We start from the raw sequence: 25,131 nt of genomic DNA, 5'->3' as shown, positions 1-25,131 counted from the left end.
TAGCCTCCTCTGCACCCTGGTGACATACCCCTACTCCAAGGTCCTGCACCTCACAGATTTTTAATGGGATGCAGGTCAGGGCTTTGTGCAGGCTAGTGAGTTACATTCTTTTTGGTTTTCTGGAGGCACTTCTTCCATCGACGTATGCATGGGTTGTTGTTGTGTTGGAAGACAAAGTGATGACCCAGACTCAGTTTTTTTTATTGTGGACTGATTGACATTTTCTTTCAATTCTTCACGTCTTTCTTTCTTTATGATTCCTTCCACCCACTGGACTCCTCCCACCGTGTTTCACTGTTGGGACAGTGTTTGGGTTGTGCATCTCTCCCTTCTTTCTCCAAACATAAGCAGCATCTCTGTAGCCAAAGAGTTCTAGTTTTTTCTTTTCATCTGACCAAAGTTCAGTTTGTATAATCTTTCTCTAGGTTGTCTTTAGCATACTTCAGTCTGGCTTGAAGGTGTCTCATCTGCAGAAGTGGAATTTTTCTTGGTGTACAATCTCGCGGTCCATAGCTGTGCAAGGGTCTAGTGATCATCTTCTTTGAGACTACCTCACTTGGCTAAGTTATTCAGTAGTGTCTTGGCACTTGTTCTGGGGTCTTTAGACACATCTCTTACTAGTTTTCTTTCCAAAGTCTCTGAAATCTTTCGCTTCCAAAGTCTGCCAGGTTTGATCTGTACTATTTTGCACTTTGTAATTTCTTGATACTTCTCAAGAAATTCTGTCAGTTAATGTGTGCAAATAGAAGTCGTTTATGATTCTAAAGAAAACTAGTATGTTTAGAAATGCTATGTTTCCCTCTGTTTAAAAAGAACTTGGGGAAATTTTGACAAAAACTAAACTAAACTGGGCTAAATTTCATGGGCGGATTTAATAACTTTGTTATTAAAGGCTCTACCTGTCATTCTACTTTTAGGAATCATGAATAAGTCTTGGACCTGAGAGCATTAGAGGACATGCAGTGTATTTTCATCAAGGAGCACAACACAATACCAGTTTGTCAAATGCCACCTACTGCAAGTATAGACATTTGTGCAGCAATATTAATGTCTACCACCAAAGGATGACATTCCTATTTTAACTCTTTTGCACATGGATTTCTATTAGAGTTGTTGTCAATTGTTATGTTGTTACAATAAGAGGTCTGAGACCATAGTTGCTGGGCTCTTCAAGCTTCGCTCTTCATGCTTTGCACTTTGTTTATCTTTTTTTCCCCCTTTTTACTTTTGCTTTCGCTTGATAGTTACTTTTAAGCACTTAAAACTATTTGCCTGTGTATATATGCCAATAAAAGCAAAAATAAATAATTGAGAATGATTCATTGATCAATAATAATCACTTAGAAAATCCCAAATGAATTTAATGTAAGTTTAGTTTTTAAAAAAAGCGGTTGAGTGGAACTTTTAGGAGGTAGTTGTTGTTCTTGGGAGTAGGATCGGGTAGGGAGTAGTATAACATATTATCATATGTTATTTTATTACTTCACTAATTTAATGTGTAGTATGAAGATTATAGTGCCCCCTACTGGAATATTGGCAGCTGAAGCATTACACAAACAGCAGTAGCATGGTGTTATACATCTATTAATATGTAATATGTAATATGTAATATTAATATTAATATAGGACAATCTTTGTATAGTTATATACTGTTGCTTGCTTTTCTCAAACCAGAATAAACAAATGTTATTATTGGTGTACTGGTTACCATTTGCATTTCTCCACAAAATACGACAGTTGGATATTTCTTTACCTGTAGAAAGGAGGAGGCACTCCTTTGCCTTAAGGAGTGCATGCATTTCTTCTTTATTTGCGCTTTCATGAAGTGACCTCATCATGTGTTTGACATCTTAAAAAAGCAAATAAGCAAATAAAGATAGTAGCTCGCTATTGTCTTCATCATCACACCAGTTTTGCTTTGAGTTTATTGGCTTAACTGTCAACAAAAAACAACCACACAGCAAAAAAACAGAGGTTTTGGCAGTTTGCTGGTCTGCAGCATTCAAGTGTGTGTTAACACAGTGCCAAGCAAGAAAGACATCAGCAATCATCTTAAAGAAGCAAGTCTTGCTCCTCATCAGACGTCAGAAACTGCAAAAAGCTCAAGAGCTACATATCAGGCTCTCCAGCCCTCGGTGAGCATGTTAAATGTTAAAAGTCATGACAGTACAATTAGAAAACTGAACACATGCGCCTTATTTGGAAAGGCTGCCATGGGAAAGCCTATGGATGACGATGAGATGAGAAAATGAAAAGAGTCAAATCTACAGGGTACCATTTGAGAGGAACTCTGACAGAGTGAAGGAGCTGCGCTACCAGTATATAAATGTAAGTCAGTTACTGGTTGTCTCTCATTATAACCTTACCTGTAATCACAGTAAGCAGTAGTTCACTTATTTGGTTTCAATACCTCCTTTACCTGATTTCAGAATCAGTATTTGCTTCATCTGACTTTAACAATTTCAACAGAAAACTGCAGTTTACTGTATGATACAATTCTCATTATAATCCTTATTTTATTGTCTCCCAATCAAATCTATCTAATACTGTAGGTTTTACTGTAACATCTCAGTAAGTCATCAGTATTTCCCACTCCCCTTTCTATCAAATACCCCTGCAGTACTTCCACATAGGCCTATCACTAGTTTAGAACCACTGGAGTAGTGGCCTGTAGTATATTGAACCTGTGGGGGAGAACATGTAATTGTGTAACTGTAGTATATGACTCTTCTGTATGACTGATTTTATGTTCTTTACTCTATTTTAGAGAATAATGTCATTGGAAGGACATGAGACCCCTCACATCCTGGTGTTCGTGGATGAAGCTGGCTTCAACCTGGCCAAGGGCCGAAGACGTGGCTGTAATATTATTGGCCACTGGGCCACAGTGGAAGTCCCAGGTCAGCGAGGGGGCAATATAACTATGTGTGCTGCCATTTCTGAGAATGGTGTGGCCACTCACATTCCCCAGTCTTGGCCCATACAACACACACAAGCTCCTCATCTTCTTGGATCGCCTTTATACCGATTTTTATACTGAAAATGAGAGAGGTCTCACAGGGCCTCACCTACCCATTCATGTAATTGTGTGGGACAATGTCAATTTCCACCATAGCCCACTCATTAGGGGCTGGTTTGCAACGCATCCAAGGATGTTCATGGGGTTCCTACCACCTTACTCTCCTTTCCTCAATCCGATAGAGGAGTTTTTCTCTGCTTGGAGCTGGAGAGTGTATGAGCATCATGCTCAGGATCAGCCGTCCCTGCTCCATGCTATGGACGCAGGGGATGGTTGCGGCATGCACGCCGTGTCTTCCCTCGTTGCATCGCAAGAGAAAGTATCCGCTGTGATGTGGATGAGAATCTGTGGCCAGACAGACAACAGCGTGTAAATAATCAGGAGGGTGAAGACAGTGGACAAGAGAGGGAGAATGAGTACAGCGACCACTGAATAAGTCCTTGTTTTTTGATTTTGTGTTCATACAATTTACTACTGTAATGTACTTTTTTTTTTTACATATGTATGAAACTTTCTTTGCGTGTGAATATAAAATGGTTATAATTTCCTTGGTAGTGTGAGTGCAATCTGTGATGTCAAACCTTGGAGGCTACTCTTTTCTGTTGTATATTGTTGGTCCTCTGCCATAGTGACAAAACATCTAAACATTTTGTATGGCAGTACTCACACAATGCCAAAGGGACGATGCATTTTGGGGGCACTGACTATTCAGATTAGAAAGAAATGTAGTTTTGACACATGAGGGAACTGTTTTGGGAGAGATATGAGCTTTTGCAGGTGAGCTATAGTGTTGTGCTAAACTGTAAGAGTGTTTTGCCAAATGATCTTAGAGTTTTGAGAACGTAATTTCTGTTTCAAGAAATGAGCCAAACCAATGGAGAAAAACTGTAAGTCAAATTGTGTGGGAGGAACTTAAGAGAGCTATGAATAATCAAATGACCACAAACACCAAGAGTGGGCCAAAATTCCTCCATAATGATGTGAGAGGCTGATAAAGAAACACTGATACTAATACATAAAATGATGACTTGTACGATCTCATGGGGTGGGGTCTGATTGGATGTACTCCAATATGTTTTATTTTCAGTTTTACACCCTGCTCTTTTTTTTTTATATTGGCTTAGAGATCATCCAACATGCCAGAAAGAGAGTGTTTTGTTAGCAATACTGATGTAATAGATTTAAAAGTTGTTAAAAGGTTTCTACAGGTCAGATCTTCATCACTGCTTTCTGTTGCCTTCATGGGGCTTTCCCAAAGTACTGAGTACTCACTCTCGCTATGCACACACGCACATATATATATATATATATGCATAGATAGATAGATAGATAGATAGATATAATCTAGCCACCACCTGTTGCAAGTCATCTGCTGCCATCCAACCACGGTGTTTTGTTTGATATCTGTTGAGTGTGTCAAATCAACAGTATATACAATTTTGGTCAGAAGTTTTCATATACTCATCATGGGCATTAATGTCACGGTAATTTAATGATTTTTTGTTTAATTAATAATAATAATGGATTTATATAGTGCTTTTCAAGGCACCCAAAGCACTTTACAATGCCACTATTCATTCACTCTCACATTCACACACTGGTGGAGGCAAGCTACGGTTGTAGCCACAGCTGCCCTGGGCAGACTGACAGAAGCGAGGCTGCCATATCGCGCCATCGGCCCCTCTGGCCAACACCAGTAGGCGGTAGGGTAAAGTGTCTTGCCCAAGGACACAACGACCAGGACAGAGAGCCCGGGGATCGAACCGGCGACCTTCCGGTTACAGATACGCTTCCCAACCCCCTGAGACACGGTCGCTCTGTTCTTTTTCAAGGGCAAAATGATTTGAAAGCATACATTTTTAATTACTTAAAAAACAAACAAAACAAAACAAAAAAGACAAGAATTGGGTGCAAGTTTAACTTTACGTAATCTCTAATCTACACAGGGTCATACAGCGTCAAATACATGCATACATCCCCACTAATATTTGGTTAAATGTTGCTTTGCAAATTGCATCTCACCTATTCACTCTTGGTAGCCATCAGGCATAATTCTGGCTGAACATTTTGGCCACTCTTCTTGGCAGAAGTGGCACAGTTAGTTTGAACTGGTTGGTTTCATTACAGGGACCCAGCTTTTACACATAGTCCACAAATTTTCAATGCAGTTGAGGTAAGGGCTTTGGAAAGGCCTTTCCAGAAGCTTGATGGTAACCCTGTCCCATCTACATGCTCGCCTACATGTTTCTGTTATCATCTTGTATTTAGTATATTTCATTTGGTTACTTCCTGTATTACCTTGCTGGGGGTTTTCCTCACATGTTTTGTCTATTTTTTACTGATCGTCTTCACGTCTGTAGGATTATGTTTACATGCACCTCATTCTTTAACTCTTTCTCACCATCTGTCCTTCATCTGTCTATCCTGTCCTCACCTGTCTTTGTCAGACTTTCTGTTGGATTGTTTCCATTTTTCCTCTTTTATGTAATGCTCATATCAGCTTTGCACTTGTGTTATTTCCTGGTTTGCTCTCACGTTAGATTCTGCGCTGATAATTGATTTGTTTTTTTTGTTTATTTCTGCTGTGTTTGTCCTACGTTTCTGTCCTGGCTCTGTATGCTATAACAGGAGGACTGAAATGAGTTTAAAAGTTTAAAATATGGAGCAATTTGAAAAAACGATAGAACTAAATGGGGAATAATAATAAAAAATACTAAGTTTCATGTAAACGTGTTAGAAAACTCCTCATTAAGCAGGAGCCATTTATAGTATTAGTGTATGTTAGTAACCTATGAAAGCACTAGGTGCTGCTTGGTGGAGCACATATATGTTTAACTCAACAGCTCATGTTTGCACATCTAGATCTTTGCTGTAGGTTTTGATTGAATGCATTTATACAATAATTCATCTAAAACCCAGGAATAGCAGAAAAACATGCAAATTTACGTTGTTATGGCCCATCTAGGGGTGGCCAGACCACAACACAAGGGTGATCTATCCTCGTCAGACCCCAAGCAGCCACATCACACAACTGGTAAAGTTTGACAATGATTTATTTACCATAATTTGATTTGTTAGGTTATTTTTCACAAAAAAAGGAGGTGGTTATAACTTCAAGATGGACCTAATGCCAAAACAACAACAAAAAGGGGGCTACCTCGACGATTTAACAAACTTACCTGCTCATAAGAATTAAACCAAATGACAGCAACATGCCCCCCTAACTATGGAAAACATAATATAATCAAACAGAATGCTAGTTCACCCCTACTACTCCTGTATAAGGCGAATGGCACTGGGCAAGTAACAAAAGATCTCCTGATGCACTGCCATTAAATAAGTCGTGTCCAACTACTTAGCCAGTCTGTATGGTCAGTCCTTTGGATCCACCAATCCCGGAGAGGCACCTGCACACTGAGATTTGCATATTTAGACAACATTACAACAGCAGTTGTAACAACCTTATATGAGAAACTGATGACACTTGTCACAGTTTTTAACATGAGAAGCAGATCCTGCTGATGATCACAGCTAGTTATTTTTTGTTGTTTAATTTAAGCAATAATAAAACACCTCATCCCCAAATGCATTTAACCATCCAACATGTTTAACATTTTTGCTGTTTTACTTTTTTACCCAGCAGTTAGACAGCATCTGACTCAACTCCCTGGGTTTTACGAGATTCATTCACATACTTGTTGTCTTTAGTCATGTGCTTCTGCTAAGTTGCGCAGCTCCTTTTGTTTTCCCTCTTGCTCTGTGGGATGACTGTTTTTTATATCTCTGAGAGAGTGGCACATCTCCTTGCAGCACATTAAACCACAGCAGATACTTAAACACAACAACAGAACAAAGGGGGTTAGGAAAAAATGCCTGACATGGTGTTCATTTTTAGTTTACATAACTAATCGTTAACCTCAAAGAAAGGTAAAAGAGGCCAACTGAAATGCATTAAGGTAGATGCTTTCTTGATCATGAGCCAAAAAATCAGGGCATCAGGGGAGAGATGTGTTCTCTGGAGTGACAAATCATGCTTCTCTGCCTGATGAGCCAACGGACGAGTCTGGGATTGGCAGTTCCCAGGAGAACTTGTCATCACCTTAGGAATGAATTAGAGCAGAGACTGTGAGTCAGGCCTTCTCGTCCAACATCAGTGTCTGACCTCACAAATGTGCTTTCGGTCAAAAATTCCCCGAAACATACTCCTAAACAATGCCGAAAGTCTTTCCAGAAGAGCTGAAGCCGTTATAGGTGGTGATGTATGCTGGGATTTTCCTTCACAACCAATTCTGGGATTTATAGAGACTGATGAGAAAACGAAAATATGCATTCAGTGACAGTAACAGCATGGATCCATTCATCCATAGCAGAGTACCCATGTTCTGATGGCTGCTTCCAGCACGGTCACAAAGCTTAGATATACTCAAACTGGTTTGCACATAATGATGAGTTCACTGTAAATGGCCTGTATTTGTATAGGGCTTTAATTAGTCCCTAAGGACCCTAAAGCACTTTACACGTTCAGTCATCCACCCATTCACACACTGGTGATGGCAAGCTACATTGTAGCCACAGCCACCCTGGGGCGCACTGACAGAGGCAAGGCTGCCGGACACTGGCACCACCGGGCCCTCTGACCACCACCAGTAGGCAACGGGTGAAGTGTCTTGCCCAAGGACACAATGACCGAGACTGTCCGAGCCGGGGCTCGAACTGGCAACCTTCCGATTACAAGACAAACTGCCAACTCTTGAGCCACGATCGCCCCACTGTAGCCTCCACAGTCGCCAGATCCCACTACAATAGGGCACCTTTTGGATGTGGTGAAAAGGGGCACTCCCATCCTGGATATTCAGCCAACAAATGCAAAAACTGTGTGATACTATCATGTTGGTATGGACCACAATCTTGGAGGAATGTTTCCACCACCTTCTTTTATCTATGCCATGAAAATTAATACGGTTCTGTGAGTGGGTGTGGAGAACAAACCAGGGGATTTTTTCAAACTATTATGTGTCAAAATTGTTAACAATGTTCCAGTGTAATCACTGCCTCCCAGCTATGAAGTTAATAACAATCCAGTGATGAAGTAAGTATGAATATGTTCTCAGTATGAATGCTAGAAAATGCATTTTCTGAAGAATGAATGAATGAAGAAACTGAATGTTTTGAGCTGAAATGATATATTTGCTGAATGTTAAGTTAAAAATGTTGAATGAGCTGAAAAATACTGAATTTTGTCACCTGAAAAAAGTGCAGAACTGTTGAAAGCTGACGTTCACACAGAAGAAGTTGAAAAGTAGCTGAACAGGTTTAAAATGTAAATTAGAAAAAGCTGAGTAATGACAAACGAAAATAGAGTCAGAAAACAACCGAAAGAATATTAAAAGTTCATATTCTTTTAATCACTGAATGACTGAAATGTGATCCCCCTACTTGGATCCACACAGTTCAAAAAGTTTACATCTCTGAGATTTGGAAGACACACTGTTGGAAAGAGAATAACGATGGCTACGTCTTGAGGGTCAAATAATAGCTGTAGACCGAACGCTGTGGACACAGCAGCAGTTTAAAGAGAAGGTTTTAAGATAAATTTTTCCTCTACTCCCAGTCTGGCAGTTGAACTGTCTCACTCTAACCTCTCTGTCTCACTCTAACCTATATATATATATATATATATATATATATATATATATATATATATATATACATATATATATATATATATATATATATATATATATATATATATATATATATATATATATATATATATATATATATATATACAATACTAATACTAATATACTATTAGTATATATATTATACTATATATATATATTAGTATATATTATTAATATACTAATATATATTAGACAGTTATATATAGTATACGATACAGTTTACGATATACAGTATACACTTTGTGCTTTGCCCTGCCTTAAAAGGTTTACGCTGTACTTTCCCGAACTTTCCATTTGGGGGCGGCAAAGCCCCACAGACTTTCTGTCACTTGCAAACACATAAAATTAATAGAAGAAGAAAAAAAGCCATTCGATTGGTTATTGCTAGGGGACAAACAGCCTCTCACCAACCACTGTTACATCTTCAGCTTAGGTAAAAAGGCAGCTGTATACCATCCTTGGTGCGGCACAGTGTGAGGTCTATTTTGTCGCAGCTAAATCTGAGTAGCACTTTAGTCTTTTTTATTTTTTTGCGGTGCTTTACGCGACGGAGGTGTTGTAATATATTATAATGTAGCCGTTAGCCGTGGTTTGTTTATCTGGCGGGGTGGACAGAGCCGAGTCTCCGTCTAGGTGAGTGAACGACCCTGCTAATGCGAGCAAGCTAGCTATGAAAACTCTCTCTCTCTTTCTAGATATATAAATATACATACACGCACTTATATATGTTTTTGTATTCAGGCTATCCTGCTATATGCTACTGTCAGGGTATATCTTCCTTCCATCTATAGCTGCTGCCATTGCTGCTGTCGGACTGGTTTTGTGTCTGCTGATGCTGGGCCTCTGGCACAGATTGCAGGCTGCCGTTCACAACAACTGTCATGTTTTTGCTAATGTAGGCGAGCCCACTGTTTGTGTTGTGCTCTACAGACACAGTTGCACTGATGTTACTGAGGTTTACATTCATCTTCACCACGTGCAACTATTGAGTATCGATTAGAGCTGCAGGGGTGACAATTTTGATCGTTTTCCCCATTTACTCGGATATTAAATAAAAATAATAATAATATTTAAAAAATACCTGAAAAAAACTGCTGTTTACTACTGCACATTCCTGGATTTTTATGTGGCCAGACCTTCCAAACCCCATTTAATATACGATATGTCAAAGTAAAAGATGTGCCATTTTTGCTTTCACAAGAAATAATTAAATGATAATAAAAATAAATAAATACAACTTATGCTACTTTCTCTTTATTAAGTATTTGAGTAAATTGCTTTTTAAAGTTGCAAAAAAGGCTCCAGACATGCCGGACCATATGCACTCACCAGCTACATTACACCTTCCTAGTACCAGGTTTGACCCCCTTGTGCCCTCAGCAGTGCATTAATTCTTTGTGGCATAAATAGCTGGAAACGTTCCTTTGATTTTGTCCATAGTGACATGATGGCATCACACAGCTGCAGGTGTTTCATTTGCACATGTATGATGTGAATCGCCTGTTCCATCACATCCCAAAGGTACTGTACTGGACTGATTACTGTAAATGACATTTGAGTACTTGTTGTCATGGTCAAGAAATGGGTTTGAGGGGATTTGACCTTTTTCACATGGCACATTAGCTCATTAGAAGCACCTTTTAGAACATAGTCAGCAACAATACTAAGTGTGGTGCTTAAAAGACGTTCACATAGTATGACGGATCCAAAGTGTGCCAAAAAAAAATGTCCCCCACATCTTTATAGCACCAATTTTTTACACTAAATTCAACAATCTTCTGTTGTCCTGTTTAGTTTTGGTGAACCTCATTTTCATGTTCTTGGCTGTCAATAGTGGTCCTCGGTGTGGTCATCTGATCTTCTGCTTCAAGGTTCAACGTGTTATGCAGTCATAGGTCCCATTTGGCACCAACAGCTATGCTTCAGAGTCACTTAAATCTCCTTTATTCCACATTCTGATGCTCGGTTTGAACTTCATCAGGCTGTCTTGTCCATGCCTAAATGTACTGAGTTGATGCTGTGTGTTTGGCTGATTAGATATTTGTGTTAACTACCAGTTGAATGGGGGTAATAATGAAGTGGCTTGTGAGTATAGATTTAAACTTAACAATTAAGTGATGTTTTTATTTTAAAAAGTAATATTATTTGTTTTAGTAATACTTAAAATTACTAAATTGTATTAAAAAAACTATTTCTATACAGTGATGTTTTATTTAAGAAATGTAAGTAATTAAAGCAAAAATTAAGGGTCCATTCTCAGTGTGCTTGCAGTAAAGCCATCAAGTTTCTACATCACATCTGTAAACCTTCTGAAATGCTTGTGAGGTTTCAAATCCTGCAAACCTTGATCTCAAATGTCAGGTGCCTACTTTCAACTGTCCAACTAAAGCACAGTTTGTTTATTGATATATCCTTATACTGTTTTTCTTTTTTAGAATACTTGTTTGACTTGTCTGTGAGGCCCGGAACATCAAACTGGCTGAAATGGATGAGCAAAGTGTTGAGGTCAGTTTCACTGTTAGACTGCTATGATGTATTACATTATATATTGTATTGTATAGTGTATTACTTACCAAATTCATGTAATGTGCATGGTTTAATCTTCATAATCTGTGGTGTTGAGTTCTGTGGCTGTAGTCGGTTTAAAACGTTCTTCTGTCCCTGTGCAGAGCATTGCTGAGGTGTTTCGATGCTTCATTTGCATGGAGAAACTGAGGGATGCTCGCCTCTGTCCACATTGCTCCAAACTCTGCTGCTTCAGCTGTATACGAGTGAGTCTGTTTAGACATAGCAGCGATCAGAAAATGTTCTCCTCACTCCACAACTCTGCATTCAGTTTTTACAAGTATCTTAGTTTTTATCTAATCAATTTTGTGATGTGACCAAAATTACTGCGACTATGTGCAATGAACGTACAGTCTTGTTGCTTTTCTAATAGTTGTTTCAAAGACAAGGGCCACAAAACAACATACGTACTTGACAACCTTGGTTTTATAGAGGAATATAAACCAAATGCAACCAGTTGCCAACAATTTTTGTCGAGTCTCCTGTTGCAGAAACACATGTTGCAAATGCTTATTAGCGCAGACTGACTCAGATTGCTTGCAGCATGTTGCTAGTCCGTTTTTATAGACAGCAGATTTTGCAAAACTTCGCCAACCTGTCCGTGAGTGATCATAGAATCAGACTTAAACCACAATTATTTGAGAGGTTGCCTCCAAGCAGCCAAACTGTGCAGCCACCTTGTGATTAAAAGTGGTCACCTGCTGGTTGAGGGTGTTTCACGCTCAGCCTCTGGGCAACCAACTGGTTTCATGCAACTACTTGAAATCAATCACTGAATGTGGGGAATAAATAAATAAAATAATGGAAGTCACCAGGCATTAGGCTGTTTTTTTTCCAACTTGAAATGAGGTTGATGTCCTATTTTTACTCTAATGTGATTGAGCCATTAATGATAAAGCGGTGAGACAGATAAGTCTGTTAAATCACACAGTTGGGATTTATGTAGAGCTTTTCCAGTCTTACTATCCAAACCCTTAAAGAACACACAAACATTCAGACAGCACTTTTTAAAAAATAATAAACTACACACTGTCCAGCACACCTGTGTATCTTTCAGCCCACCGTTATGTGTGTAAGATCTTCGTGTTTTTTATACATGTTATTTTTATCTTTGTAAAATTTGATGGTGACTGGTTTTGGGATCGGTCACGTGCTGCCACCACTACTTCTTTCATGTTTTATAGCTACATTGATAAATACTGAGATGACTTATCAAGTCAATAACCACCAACAGTAACCACAGTTGTTACTGTTCCCTTTCAATAATATTTGGTCAACAGTGCAGCAGTGTGATGCCGATGATTCACATGAGTCAGTCTTTGCTTATCCTCACACTCGGTAGGATCAGTTTGTGTAGTTTAGTTTTTCTTGGTCTTTATAAGGAATGTACAAATAAGAAAAAAATATAAAATGATTCCAGCTCTGTCCTGAATCATGAATCTTTGGCAGACTGTTTGTGCTGCTTGTATTTAAGCTGAAATCTCTCCTGTGTAACAGCGATGGCTGACGGAGCAGAGAGCACAGTGTCCACACTGTCGGTAAGCACCTGCTAACACACATCTGCTTCATATAACTAATCACATTTGGTGGAATATTTCATGGTCCATGTGAATTTTGTTTGAACTCATAAGGTACCTGGTAAGACCAGAGTAATGACTAAAAACAGTGTGTAAGAGCTATACAACTCACAATGTAACAGCGTGGAATACATATGAATTCGATGTGAGTTAATTCAGCAAGACATAAGCATATTATGTCTTTAGTATATCCTATGGGCAAGGAGAACACCAATAAAACTGATGAAACGTAGCGAAACAGACAAAAAGCCTCAAGATAACTTTCTGATCTGCTTCATAATGTTAGAATAGATATGCAGTTATTAAAATATGTGTGTGCATTCTTTTGTACAGGGCTCCACTTCAGCTGAGGGAGCTTGTCAACTGTCGCTGGGCGGAGGAGGTCACCCAGCAGCTGGACACCCTGCAGCTTTGCAGCCTCACCAAGCATGAGGACAACGATAAAGACAAGTGAGTTCTTGACAAGTGTCTTTCAGTCCCAGTCCTGTTTTCTGAGTTGAAAGTGTTCTTGTCATTTTTATATCCCTGTCTTCCTTAAATTTCTCTTCATAAATCAAATCTTAATGCCAGAACTATGAAAAGTTATTTTAAGAAGTTTTGTTCATTCTGTGTCACCATTGTTTTATATTTGTCAGGGTTTTGTTTTTTTTTTTTTGTTTTTTTGGTTGGGGTTACTGATACATGCTCTGTGATGCTCAACTCAGAGAATAACAATCAAATTTGGTACAGTTGTGGGAAACAAACAGTGGTTGTCTTGTTGCTCTGCAGATGTGAGAACCATCACGAGAAGCTGAGTGTTTTCTGTTGGACCTGTAAGAAATGCATCTGTCACCAGTGTGCCCTGTGGGGAGGCATGGTAATGCTTCACTTATATAATAGTTGGCAAAGTCAGAAACGCTCTCATTAATGAGTTTTTCGTTACATAAAAGTCAGATGGCGTCCGGTGAATTTTGCTGTTTTGGTTGCTTCCAGCACGGCGGCCACACCTTTAAGCCCCTGGTGGAGATTTATGAGCAGCATGTGACCAAGGTGAAGGAGGAGGTTGCCAAGCTGCGCCGCCGCCTCATGGAGCTCATCAGTCTGGTGCAGGAAGTGGTGAGGACTGCTTTTTCTCTTATGAACAACAAATGCTCAATAGTTTGATATTTACTGTCCTGTCAGATCAAACTCCTTCTGTTTCGTGCACTCATCACTTTTCACCTTCACCTCTTCAGTAAATCTTTTTAACTGCAGATTCATATCATAGTACATATTTAAATTCTTCTTGACAGTCATGGGACTTGAGGGATGTTCTCTCCCTCGACTATGAAGAATTATTAATGGGTTGGCGAGTTATCTTGAGGCAAACTCAGTTTTCAGTATTACAAAGGTGTCCTTTCTTAGCTGTCTAGATTACCACGGTGACTTATGCTGCTTTAAGTAGAGTTTAGATTCTCTGCTGAAGGAATAGGTTTTATATGTATTGCTGTATCTTACACGCCACTGTTATGATAAGCAAATGTGTTACACTGTCTGACACAGGAATTTATACACATTCATTTTTTGATGCAGAAAATGCATAAATGTTTTTATTTTCTGACATTAATATAAAAAATAACTAGCATTTTTGTTTTGCACAAAGAAATAAAATCAGCTCCATAATCCATAGAGCCCAATTAATGACCCACTTGTAGAGGAAAGCTTAAGTCAAAGAGCCTGTGGAAATTGTTTTAACTTAGGACCTCTGAGGCCCACTTTAAAGTTTCAGGTCATTAATGTCAACTGGGTACAGCATGAAATGTCCCGACAAAGCACTTTGCAGTGTTTCTTGGTCATTATTTGTGTGATTACACTGCTACATTATTGTAGTTCGGTGGTGGGATTCAGGAGCACCTGAGGGTCACTCTGGCCTTCTCAATTTGAGCAGTGACATTAAAGCAAACAGCAGTGAACTCAGGGAACTGTTATCATGATACTCCTGAAAGATACACATAGATGAGTTGTATGAAGACTGCCTGTCTCTCTATCTCTCTTATGAAAGCATCCACTCTCTAACTGCTTCTTCACACGTATCGTGTCACCTGACATGATGGACAGAGTGAGACGAAAGGTGAAACAAAGAATAGATAATAATAAAATATAACACAATAAATTAAAATGCCCATAAATGCTGAAATAAGTGCAAGTCAGTTACAAGGCAAAAACACTCAGTCTGTTTGCGTCATAGCTTGTGTTCAGTTTCAGTGTCTGTGGAGTCTGCTTTTGCTTTTTGTTTGAATATAATACGTCCTGCGAGAGGATGAGCTCACTCTCCTGTTTAAAAGGCTAAATGCTTTCTGTGATGGTGCCTGACTTTGTTGGTTTGTGTGTCTATTGAATGGTGTATCCTGAGAGTTTTTAGGATGCTTCTATAGCCTCGGGATACCTTCATGTTTGTCTGTTAGACCAAAAACTTTGGACTGCATTAATCTGAATTCCATATCCCAGATTATCATAGTGGTCAAATTTTAGCTCTAGGTATATTGTGATTATACTTCCATCCGAAAATGAAATATCATCTTGATAAATCATATAAGTTGAATTATTTTGTTACCCCCAATTTCCTATGCTTCACATCCAACGATAGATGTGACATTGTGATATAGCGACCACAACAATAAAGTATCTACTGTACATTATAAAGCGCCTTGAGGCAACTTTTGTTGTGATTTGGCGCTATATAGATAAAATTGAATTGAATTGAACAACAGTCCTAATCAACACACAGGATTAGACTTCAAAATGATATCAAATCCGCAGCCTACAGTATGGGTGTGCTGTATTGCTGACATCCAGCAGATGGCACTGTTGTTTTAATAAAAGCTTGTCAGTGAAGTTGACACGGTGAACGGATATTTAACACAGTGTGTTTGTGTGTTTTGTTTGATGGTTCAGGAGAGGAACGTTGAGGCAGTTAGGGGTGCAAAAGACGAGAGGGTCCGAGAGATACGTAACGCCGTGGAAATGATGATCGCTCGTCTGGATAACCAGCTCAAGAATAAGCTCATCACCCTCATGGGTAGGACTCACACTGTGCACACACTCACTATCAAAAGCAGATGTCCAGATAAATGGTTTTTTTTTTTCTTTTTTTAGCTTTTTATATACATTTTAACCTTCAATTTAATTAATTACACATCATTTCAGTGCATTGCTTTTATCTGAAAAAGAGCTGACCTCAAATCTTATTTTAAAAACATTTTTGACCACTTTCAAGCTCATTATTTCCATGTCTGAACACCTTGCCTACTTTTATGTAAAAATACTGAAAGAACTCTGGTAAGCTGAATTGAATGACTGGCTTTTAGGCTGCAGGAGAGGACACATTATTCTCATTTTCATCTGCATATTTTTGACTTCACCAGAGTAGCTTTGCACGATTAACTGTTCAAAAAAATGTCCTGCAGCCCATTAGATGGTTCAAACTCTGTTTAGAACAAGGTCAAACAATTGTTTTCCGATTGGCTGAAAAGCAGGCGGGTGGGGCTTGGGCACTCACAGACAGAACTGCATGTCTGAGATGACCAGATTTCGGCTATCATACAGAGCCAGGAGTATTTTTTAAAAAATGAATGTTTTGCTGACGGGGTGACATAAAATCTTTTTACCATTAAAATATCATTAAACATGAATTAAGGAGCATTCAGCAGTATTTTGCAAAAAATAAGAGATGAAACTGCTGAAAAAACATATTTAGAGTTATCTGAAGAGAATGGTATGTTAGGGTCACCCTTACTAACTGTAGTCATTAATTAATATTTAGCAGTTAAATAAATTAATCCCAGTTCTGTCGCCACCTGGTTATGCATTCCCAATAGAATAAGCATCATTTTAACAGGTTAAAGACGTATGGCAGTGTTTAGTTTTCTTGTTGTTGCAAGACTGGCTTTAAATGTGTCTAAAGGTCGAGACCTTCACCCAACAAAACACGCAGACTCCCCACTGAAAGCAGTGAGAGGCGCCCTTTATAGCTGCGGGTAATATACATATGAAATATTTATCTGGACTGAGTGGATCCGTGCACTCGGCGCCCACATACACAACCTGCACTCCCACACACTCTCACTCAGCAGCTTCCATCAGGGCTGACATTCAGCACAAGAGTACTGAAAATAGAACTGCGTTCCTCCCCATCAGGCCAGAAGACGTCCTTGACCCAGGAGACGGAGCTGCTGGAGTCTTTGCTGCAGGAGGTGGAGCATCAGGTTGGTCGTCTGCAGCAGATCAAAGCCTCCATTCATTTTTTTCCTACTGCATATTGTTAGTTGTGTAATATTAAAGCTGAGAAACCCCACACACAATACAGCAATACATGCTGTCTCATTGATTCAACACTATTCCAGTCTTTAAGGTCAAGGTATATTTTAAATCCTCTCTTATAGCAAGTGTCTGGTGCAATATTTTAAAAGTTTCAACTGTGCTGTTAACTGTTTTTAAAAAGGAAACGACTAATTTGAGGTGTATCCAAACAATACATCTGCAAGTTATAAAACCAAAAGTATGATGTAATGGCTGCAGAGCTGGTGAGAATTCACTGTAAGTGCTTTATTTTACACTGTGGGAACTTCTTTTATTCATTATTGAGTAGCAGAGCATGTTGCACGACAAATCGGGCGAGCAGGCATGTTGCATTTGCACGATTGTTTCTTACAATGTGATGTGATGAATCATGAGCTTTTCTGCACTAAGAGTAGCAGCCAGAAAATATTACAGCACATTAAATACAGAAATACTGGCAGCGTTGAGGGATGGGTCATCTCATTTACCATCTCGAAGTTATTTTGTAAAATAACTCCAAAAAAGTTGCACTTTATTAGTTTTCATAGATCTTCATAGCATAAATGTAACATTTTACTAAATTACAATTACAATTTTTTATTTTTTTTACAAAAGAATCAGATTTTGAGGGGGTCAGGTGGGAGACTGTTTACTGTTTTTTGTTTTAAGAAATGAACTTTTATATTCTGACTTTGCTTCTTTTGTTACTGAATTAAGTAAAACATTTAGTTGAATTTCAGTTTAACTGTTTATTTTTTCTGAGCAAAAATCAACACATCATCGATTGTTCAGCTGCTTGCTGGCAGTAACGAGATGATTTTCCTGAATTGTGTGTGTGCTGAACAGCTTCACTCCTGCAGTAAGAGCGAACTGATCTCAAAGAGCCCAGAGATCCTCCTCATGTTCCAGCAGGTCCACCGGAAACCCATGCAGTCCTTCGTCACCACGCCCGTCCCTCCAGACTTCACCAGGTAATATCCTCAGCTGCAACACCAGACGCTTTTCACGGTCCAGGGAGGATGCAACGAAATGCCTTAGCTACTAGGGATAACAAAAATTATCATCAATAATAAATGTTATGTGGCAGGAGATTCCCATTTGTTTCTTTTGTTTTTTTTTTATCAATCGATTAAATTTTATGGCTCATAATACTAAAGGAAATAACCTGACAGTGACTGTAAACTACAGGTTAATTATTGTGCTTTTATGTGCAGTCATCTTTCCTCTTTGTGCTTTCAGTGAGCTGGTTCCTGCCTATGACTCCAGCACTTTTGTTCTAGTCAACTTCAGGTAAATCATCTCTGAGGCTGCATTTGGTCATAGAGAAGACAAACAAGGAACTCTCACTCTGACATACTGTCAGCTTCTTCCTATCTTCAAACACCATCCTTAAGTTTTGTTGAGGATTTTATAAACTATGGAAAAATGTAAGGTACTTTTTTTTTAAATTTATTTAGCCTTTATTTAACTAAGTTCCTTGAGATTAAAATCTCTTTACACACTATTACAATGTTACAAGTTAAACTCAAATATAAATGCAAAATAAAATGAGTCAGAGTAAAAATAACCAGTTAAAAGCTTCAAATGGGAAATCTATCAAAACATCCTGATAGGGTTTCAGCTCGTTTGATATATGTTTGTTTATAGCACCCTGAGGCAGCGGGCTGACCCGGTCTACAGCCCTCCCCTGCAGATCTCTGGCCTCTGCTGGAGACTCAAAGTCTACCCAGTGAGTTTAAAACGGCTGATGTGTGCCTTTTAAAACCTGGCTGCAGTTCTAGCTGACATCGATTGGTTATTGTGACTGTAGTAATTTAGACAGAAATCACGTTGTCTTTGCTAAAGCAGCACATGTCTCTGTGTTTCTGCAGGACGGTAACGGTGTGGTTCGTGGAAACTATCTGTCTGTGTTCCTCGAACTGTCTGCAGGACTTCCCGAAACATCAAAGTATGTAATATTTTGTTGTACATTGACTGCTCTTTCAATAAATTCCTCCTCTGCTCTGTTTTATTTCTGTGACAATTTTTTATTTATTTTTTTTACAGTCAAGCCTGGGGCTAAATTGACTTGCGTAAAAGATTTATTTTCAAGTCCAATTTGAATGATTTACAGTTAACATGCAGGAAGACACATAGATTAAAAATGTTCAGTTATAATGCAGCCAGTGTTTTTCATAAAACCGTCAAGGTTGTTTTAAAATGAAATGAAAGTCTGGTCCCAATAGATGCACAGTATAACAAAAACCATTACATTACATGATATAGGATATTTGAAAAATGAGTTTGGCATCAGTGAGGAGATAATACTTTTTCTTTCATGTTTTAAAGACGTGTTACCGCTTCAACCAGGGGAGCAACAGGGGAACCCCTGGTTGAATATTTAACGAGAAAACTGCATCAAATTTTGTCATTTTTAGCCGATTAATACCAAAATCAGGTGATCCTACTTGGACTCAATAATACTTGTGGCTTGAAAAACTAATCACTTCTAGTTTGGTGTGTTAAATATCCGTTCACTGTCTTTTAGTTCTTTAAAGAAATACATCCTCAAAAGTCCTGGATGAGTTCTGCTTTTGCTGCATTTCCTGTGTGTTGATATGCTCTTTGATATGCGTAGATATGAGTACCGTGTGGAGATGGTCCATCAGGCCTCCAGTGACCCCACAAAGAACATAATTCGGGAGTTTGCCTCTGACTTTGAGGTCGGTGAATGCTGGGGCTACAACCGCTTCTTCAGGCTTGATCTTCTAGCCAGTGAGGGATACCTGAACATGCAGACAGACACACTGGTCCTCCGGTGAGAACACGCACGCCCAATTCTAGTCATGTAGAATCAGGTTGAGTTGGAGATCTTTTATCCCAGTGTGACTGAGTATCATTGGTTTTCTTTGCTCAGCTATCAGGTTCGCTCACCTACCTTTTTCCAGAAGTGCCGAGATCAGTACTGGTACATCAGCCAGCTGGAGTCGGCCCAGAGTGGCTACATCCAGCAGATCAACAATCTCAAAGAGGTACTCTGTCTGTCCGTGTTTGTGTTCTGTATTTATAGGCATGTTTTGTTTTTTTACTGTTTGTTGAATTTAGGATTCACTGACTCTCGTCAGCCATTGCTTTAGAGTAAACAGATTCCAAAGTTTTCAAAGATGCCAAAGTCTCTGAGTCACTCTGACTCATCTAGTTGGAGTTGCTTCCATAATTAAGTGTCTGTTTATTTTGAGCTAAATAATATTCCCCGAATCTCTGTATTTCTGATTCCAGAGGCTCGCTATTGAGCTATTTCGCCGTCAGACCTCACGCAGCTCCTCGCCTCCTGACCTGAGGCTTGCTGCGGGCACCACGACCTCTGAAAGAGACCCTCGCTCGGTGAAGAGTGACGATGAGATTCAGACCACTTTGAGCAACACTAAGAAAGGAGAAGAAGAAGAGAGGACGCAACACGATGACTCTAATGTGAGGATGGGAAAATACTGCTTGACTTTGAAAAAACAGCTGATTGCTTCTTAATGTTTTCTTATTCGAGAGGGTGTCTGTGCATAGCTGAGCTTATACAGGTTTTCTTAGGTGATGTGCATCATGTTTTCACTGGAGGTGTTATGACTATGTCAAAAACTACTAATTATCTAGTATTATTTGGATATTTTATTTATTAAGCTATTAATTTATTGATGTTAAAATTTTCTTTTTATGGGGCATTTCATTGAATTTTAATTAAAAATCAAATGAATAAGAGCTGGAGGTTTTGGGATCCAGCGTCTTCCTGTACGGGATACAGCTCATTAATTGCCTGGCTCCTCTGTTGTCCAGGAGCTGTCAGACGGTGACCTGGAGGTGGACTGTCTGACAGAAGAAGAGGTGAACCCTCTGGATGGCAGCAGCACTTCAGGGAGCTCCACAGCCACCAGCAACACTGAGGAGAATGACATAGACGAGGAGACAATGTGAGCACAAATGGCTTTATTGTGAAACTTTCTACAAAAAATGTGCTTGGTGGTAATTTGATAATGAAGGCTTTGGTTTCTTTGGTAAGCCGAAGAAATGGATACTAACAGAAATATTTTCACAGGTCCGGGGAGAATGATGTCGACTTCATCGGCAACCTGGACACGGAAGAAGGAGAGCTTCCTGATGACTTGGCTGGAGCCACGGGTATAATTTAAAACATTCATAAAACTGTTTGATTTGAGTTTCCCACAGCTGACATGTTTTTGTTTTGTTTTTTTAACACACAGCAGTGTTAAAAATGTCAGATGTCAGCTTTATCGTTATGTTCTTGAAGGATTATTTAACCTATGCAAACAGAAACAAACTTAGAACCATGATTTGTGAACACATGATTTATGCTGCTGAACAACAAAGAACTGTTTATTTTTTTACCCCTGCAAATTGTGTCCTGAAATAAGCTTTCATTAATTTGTTCTTAAGTATAAATCAGCAGGAGGAGAAATCAAGAATGAATGACTATAAAGCAGAACACAATTAAAGTAATATTAAATATGCACATTACTCAAGGTGTAATGTTGTACATTTACAGCAGATGTTCTAAATAAGGACATTTTCACACATTAAAGTTGATTATAAACCTCTATTTCTTACTTAGAAATATCAAATGGAAGCTCTTAAATCAAAATACAAGTGCAATTTAGCCAGTCTTAATTCATATTACATGAAAGCATGATTTTAAAAAAGGAAAAAAAAAGATTTCTAAATGCTTAAGTTCTTCTTAGAGGGCTGTAACTTGTGGTTAATAGTATAAATGAATATATTTCAGTTATTTAAATAAAATATGGTGTTTGTTCTCATTGTAACTCAGTAGGGCAGTTAAACCGTTAAATCTGATTATTTTCATGACAAAAATGTTCATCTAAAAGTTGCTACAAAAGCCCAGTGGGTTTACTGAACAATTCCCTCCATTTACGGAGTGTAACCATCAAATATTTATTGTCCTTTCTCAAATAAAGGCCCTGTTGTCTCCTCAGTTGAGGCAAATAAAAGCCAGCCTCTGTTTGAGAATTTTAGGAATCTATTTGTGTTGTTTGACAACTGTAGAGGCAGATCACAGCAATATGATGGTGGACCTCAAAGCGGCTCCTTCAGGCGTGTTTGACTGTGTTGGTGTTGAAAGGCATGAAGAGGATGAGTCAGTGTTGGTGCACCATGCCCCTCGCAGCCTGCCGATATAGAAGCACTTGGTGTCCGTGTGTGTACATGTGTGGGGAGGGGGTGTTAGATGTCAGAGTTGAACATATCTTTGCTGCATATTGTTTACATCCCACATTGGAGTAATTTTTATTTTTTTATGATTAGGTTACAATTCAGCGAGAGACTCCAGCCTGTTTTGTAACTCTGTTTTTGATGCAGGTTTCTTTGTCTGGAAAACCTTTAGAGAATTTTCTCTCCCAGCAGCTGGAAACCGGCCAGTCAGAAACTCATGTGGGCTGTACAGATAATAACATGTCTCACTGCTGCTTGAAACCAGATCAGTGTTTCTGTTGAGCTTCACTTAAACTTGAATCCCAGATTCAGTAGGTCTAAAGATTAAAAAAAGAAAAAAGGGAAAAAAAAGTATTTTAAAAAATTTAAGAAGTTCAGACAGCTAAAACCTCCTCAGGCTTTTTGTTGGCAAATTTAACCATATTAAAAACTTAAGGACACAATATATCCTATAGACGTTTACTTTTGAATCAAGTTTTTATTTCAGTTAACTGAAAGGTTTTTCACAATGGCTTTTAGTTTAGTTTTAGTTACCTATAGTAACAATGAAGAGCACCAGATCTCCAACATAAAGAAACAGCTCAAATAACACATAAACATGAATATTTGGAAGGAGAAATGGAGCAATAATCACTTAAATAACCCCTTATTCCTCTTTTAATTTAAGCACAGCCACACATGAACCATATAAACCCTGTTTTTGTGTCTGATCTGCAGGCGGTTCCAACTCCAGTGTGCGATCATTACACCGTAGTGCTGCAGCTGCTGCCGGTCGCAGTACTAGTGGCAGTGGAGCTTCCGCTGCTGCTGCTGCTGCTGCTGCCGGTGCTGTTGGGCCAGGTGGTAACAGCCTCCTGGAGATCGACCCGGTCATCCTGATCCAGCTGCTGGATCTGAAGGAGCGCAGCAGCGTGGAATCCCTGTGGGGTCTTCAGCCTCGGCCTCCGGTGTCTCTCCTCCACAGCCAAGGTCTGTAGGCACGCTAACAACATATCAGTCCCACTAAACTGGGAGTCATTACTCAAACTCTGACACAGGGGTTCCTCAAAATAAAAAACACTTTGTAAGGTCACAGGTTAGCATGTAAACAGCACTGGTTTCAACATATTTAAGCATAGAAAACACATGTAGGATGTTCTGTAGGCTTTGGGGATAAACGCTGTGTTTGCACAAGATTACCAGAGAGCCTCATGCTGATTCTTATCAGTGGAGAAGAATTTACATCTAAAATACATTAGACCAAACTTTTCATTTTCAGGGTGGAAAATTAAGCTTACAGGAATCAGGAAGAAGGGTGCAGCGAACGCCAAGAATTTTGTGAAAAGAACAAAGAAAAAGACCAAAATCAGTTTTCTTGGGACTAATATTGTCCCAGCACCTCTGCTAGGCGAAACATTGGAGCTAATTTGTTGTGGATTTTTTTTTTTCTTTAAAAATTGGTCAAAACCATTACCACCAGCATCCTTTTATAACCACTTTCTCTTGACCGGATCGATTAAAAGCGTTGAAGAAAGGTGGAAAGAGAAAAACAGTTTTTAGGGCAACAAACTACCCTCTCACCTTGTAACAGCTGATGTTATTAAGTCTGAAACGACAGTGATCTGAAGGACTACAAAAATCTCATCTTACGTACTTTTACAGGTCATTAAAAAAACAATATAAAGTAAAATAAGATGTTTGCCACATTGAGACCTTTAGTTCAGCAGTTCATTGCGTGAAATAGGAAACAGACTGTTAATTAACATTTATGTGATCTGCACCACTTGTTGTGAATTATAGGACGCTATCCTCTGCTAAAGGAGGTAATAAAGGAAGCATTGAAGTGTTTTCCTGAGTATCTGGAGAATTTAAACCACTCTTAGCATAACTGCCATGCAGTTTGTAAAAAGACTTTAGGTACATTTGATGTTTAGCTTTTTCTCAGTACCAACAGGGAAGCTTCTGATTGGTCCCCGAACCACCATGCAGCTTGCGACCATAGCCCCAAACATAGTTTTAAGCTGTATATTTGGAGCTTCACCTTATCTGCTTCTCTAACTTGTTTCTTGTGTCTTCAGCTCATCCTCACTCGAGGAAGGAACGAGAGCGGCGTCCGCAGGTGGTGCGACGATCAGCTCCGGACTCGGGGGTCCTCATCCGCCTCAAGGCTCAGATGGCTGAGGTCCGCAGCAAGATGGCCGATGTCAAGAGTCAAGTGCTGGAGGTGCGGGGGTCAGCGGAGCCCAGGCCTGGCCCATCTGGGGCCTTCGGCGCTGAAGAGCTCCAGTCTCATCACGGCGATTCAGAGATGGCAGCTTGTCATAAACCCAGCGAGCTTGACCTGGTGGGGAGAGCAGCTGCGACTCGAGCCAGACCCTGCCGCCCCGGTGAGGACTGCTGTTGCAGGCTGTTCAGTGTTAATGTGTAAACAGTGACAGTTTCAACCAAACAGGGAATCTGAGTTATCTGGTTACCCACGCTACAGTTGGTCCGTTTGATTATCTCAATCTCTGCTTGAGGAAATGAATTTATTGAATTCTTTTTGAAAATGAAAAAACATTGTAGAAATGAAGAGCTGTGTGAAAACTATGCTGCTTCTTTTTGCATGGCATATTATTCTGGTGGACAAAGTACACAGCAAATGTGCAAACCGGAATAGAGAGGACAATCTGTGTGGGTTGCCACATTGTCAGTTGTCAAGGGTACTCATATGTAGGGCTGTCCCGAATACTTTTGTTTAAAAAAAATTTTTTGGGGGGGTGCTTTGCAAAAGAAAATGAACATAACAGAGAGAGAGCAT

The 25,131-nt window shown here is 39.3% G+C and overlaps 1 protein-coding gene across 2 annotated transcripts in view; it reads left to right on the top strand.

The window, feature by feature from the left end:
* The window catches only part of trim37 (tripartite motif containing 37), a 37,024-nt gene that overhangs the window by 3,723 nt on the left and 8,170 nt on the right, over positions 1 to 25,131 (top strand). The window contains exons 2-22 of one of the 2 annotated variants that reach the window (XM_040032385.1): positions 1,435 to 1,440; positions 9,145 to 9,336; positions 11,139 to 11,208; positions 11,373 to 11,474; positions 12,766 to 12,806; positions 13,179 to 13,295; positions 13,614 to 13,701; positions 13,818 to 13,940; positions 15,759 to 15,882; positions 17,001 to 17,068; positions 17,988 to 18,112; positions 18,381 to 18,431; positions 18,789 to 18,870; positions 19,013 to 19,089; positions 19,759 to 19,938; positions 20,038 to 20,152; positions 20,400 to 20,591; positions 20,946 to 21,079; positions 21,205 to 21,287; positions 23,070 to 23,321; positions 24,410 to 24,718. In XM_040032385.1, the coding sequence (XP_039888319.1) occupies positions 11,188 to 11,208; positions 11,373 to 11,474; positions 12,766 to 12,806; positions 13,179 to 13,295; positions 13,614 to 13,701; positions 13,818 to 13,940; positions 15,759 to 15,882; positions 17,001 to 17,068; positions 17,988 to 18,112; positions 18,381 to 18,431; positions 18,789 to 18,870; positions 19,013 to 19,089; positions 19,759 to 19,938; positions 20,038 to 20,152; positions 20,400 to 20,591; positions 20,946 to 21,079; positions 21,205 to 21,287; positions 23,070 to 23,321; positions 24,410 to 24,718 (2,284 nt within the window). In that variant the 5' untranslated portion in view covers positions 1,435 to 1,440; positions 9,145 to 9,336; positions 11,139 to 11,187. The remainder of the gene's footprint in view (positions 1 to 1,434; positions 1,441 to 9,144; positions 9,337 to 11,138; positions 11,209 to 11,372; positions 11,475 to 12,765; positions 12,807 to 13,178; positions 13,296 to 13,613; positions 13,702 to 13,817; positions 13,941 to 15,758; positions 15,883 to 17,000; positions 17,069 to 17,987; positions 18,113 to 18,380; positions 18,432 to 18,788; positions 18,871 to 19,012; positions 19,090 to 19,758; positions 19,939 to 20,037; positions 20,153 to 20,399; positions 20,592 to 20,945; positions 21,080 to 21,204; positions 21,288 to 23,069; positions 23,322 to 24,409; positions 24,719 to 25,131) is intronic. The other variant, XM_040032386.1, reaches the window with a different exon arrangement.

The sequence above is a fragment of the Simochromis diagramma genome, unplaced genomic scaffold, assembly GCF_900408965.1.
Source record: "Simochromis diagramma unplaced genomic scaffold, fSimDia1.1 OVJJ01000216.1, whole genome shotgun sequence".
NCBI classification, from domain to species: domain Eukaryota; kingdom Metazoa; phylum Chordata; class Actinopteri; order Cichliformes; family Cichlidae; genus Simochromis; species Simochromis diagramma.
Note: the sequence above shows the minus strand (reverse complement) of the source record. Positions and strands in the feature narration are given on the sequence as shown.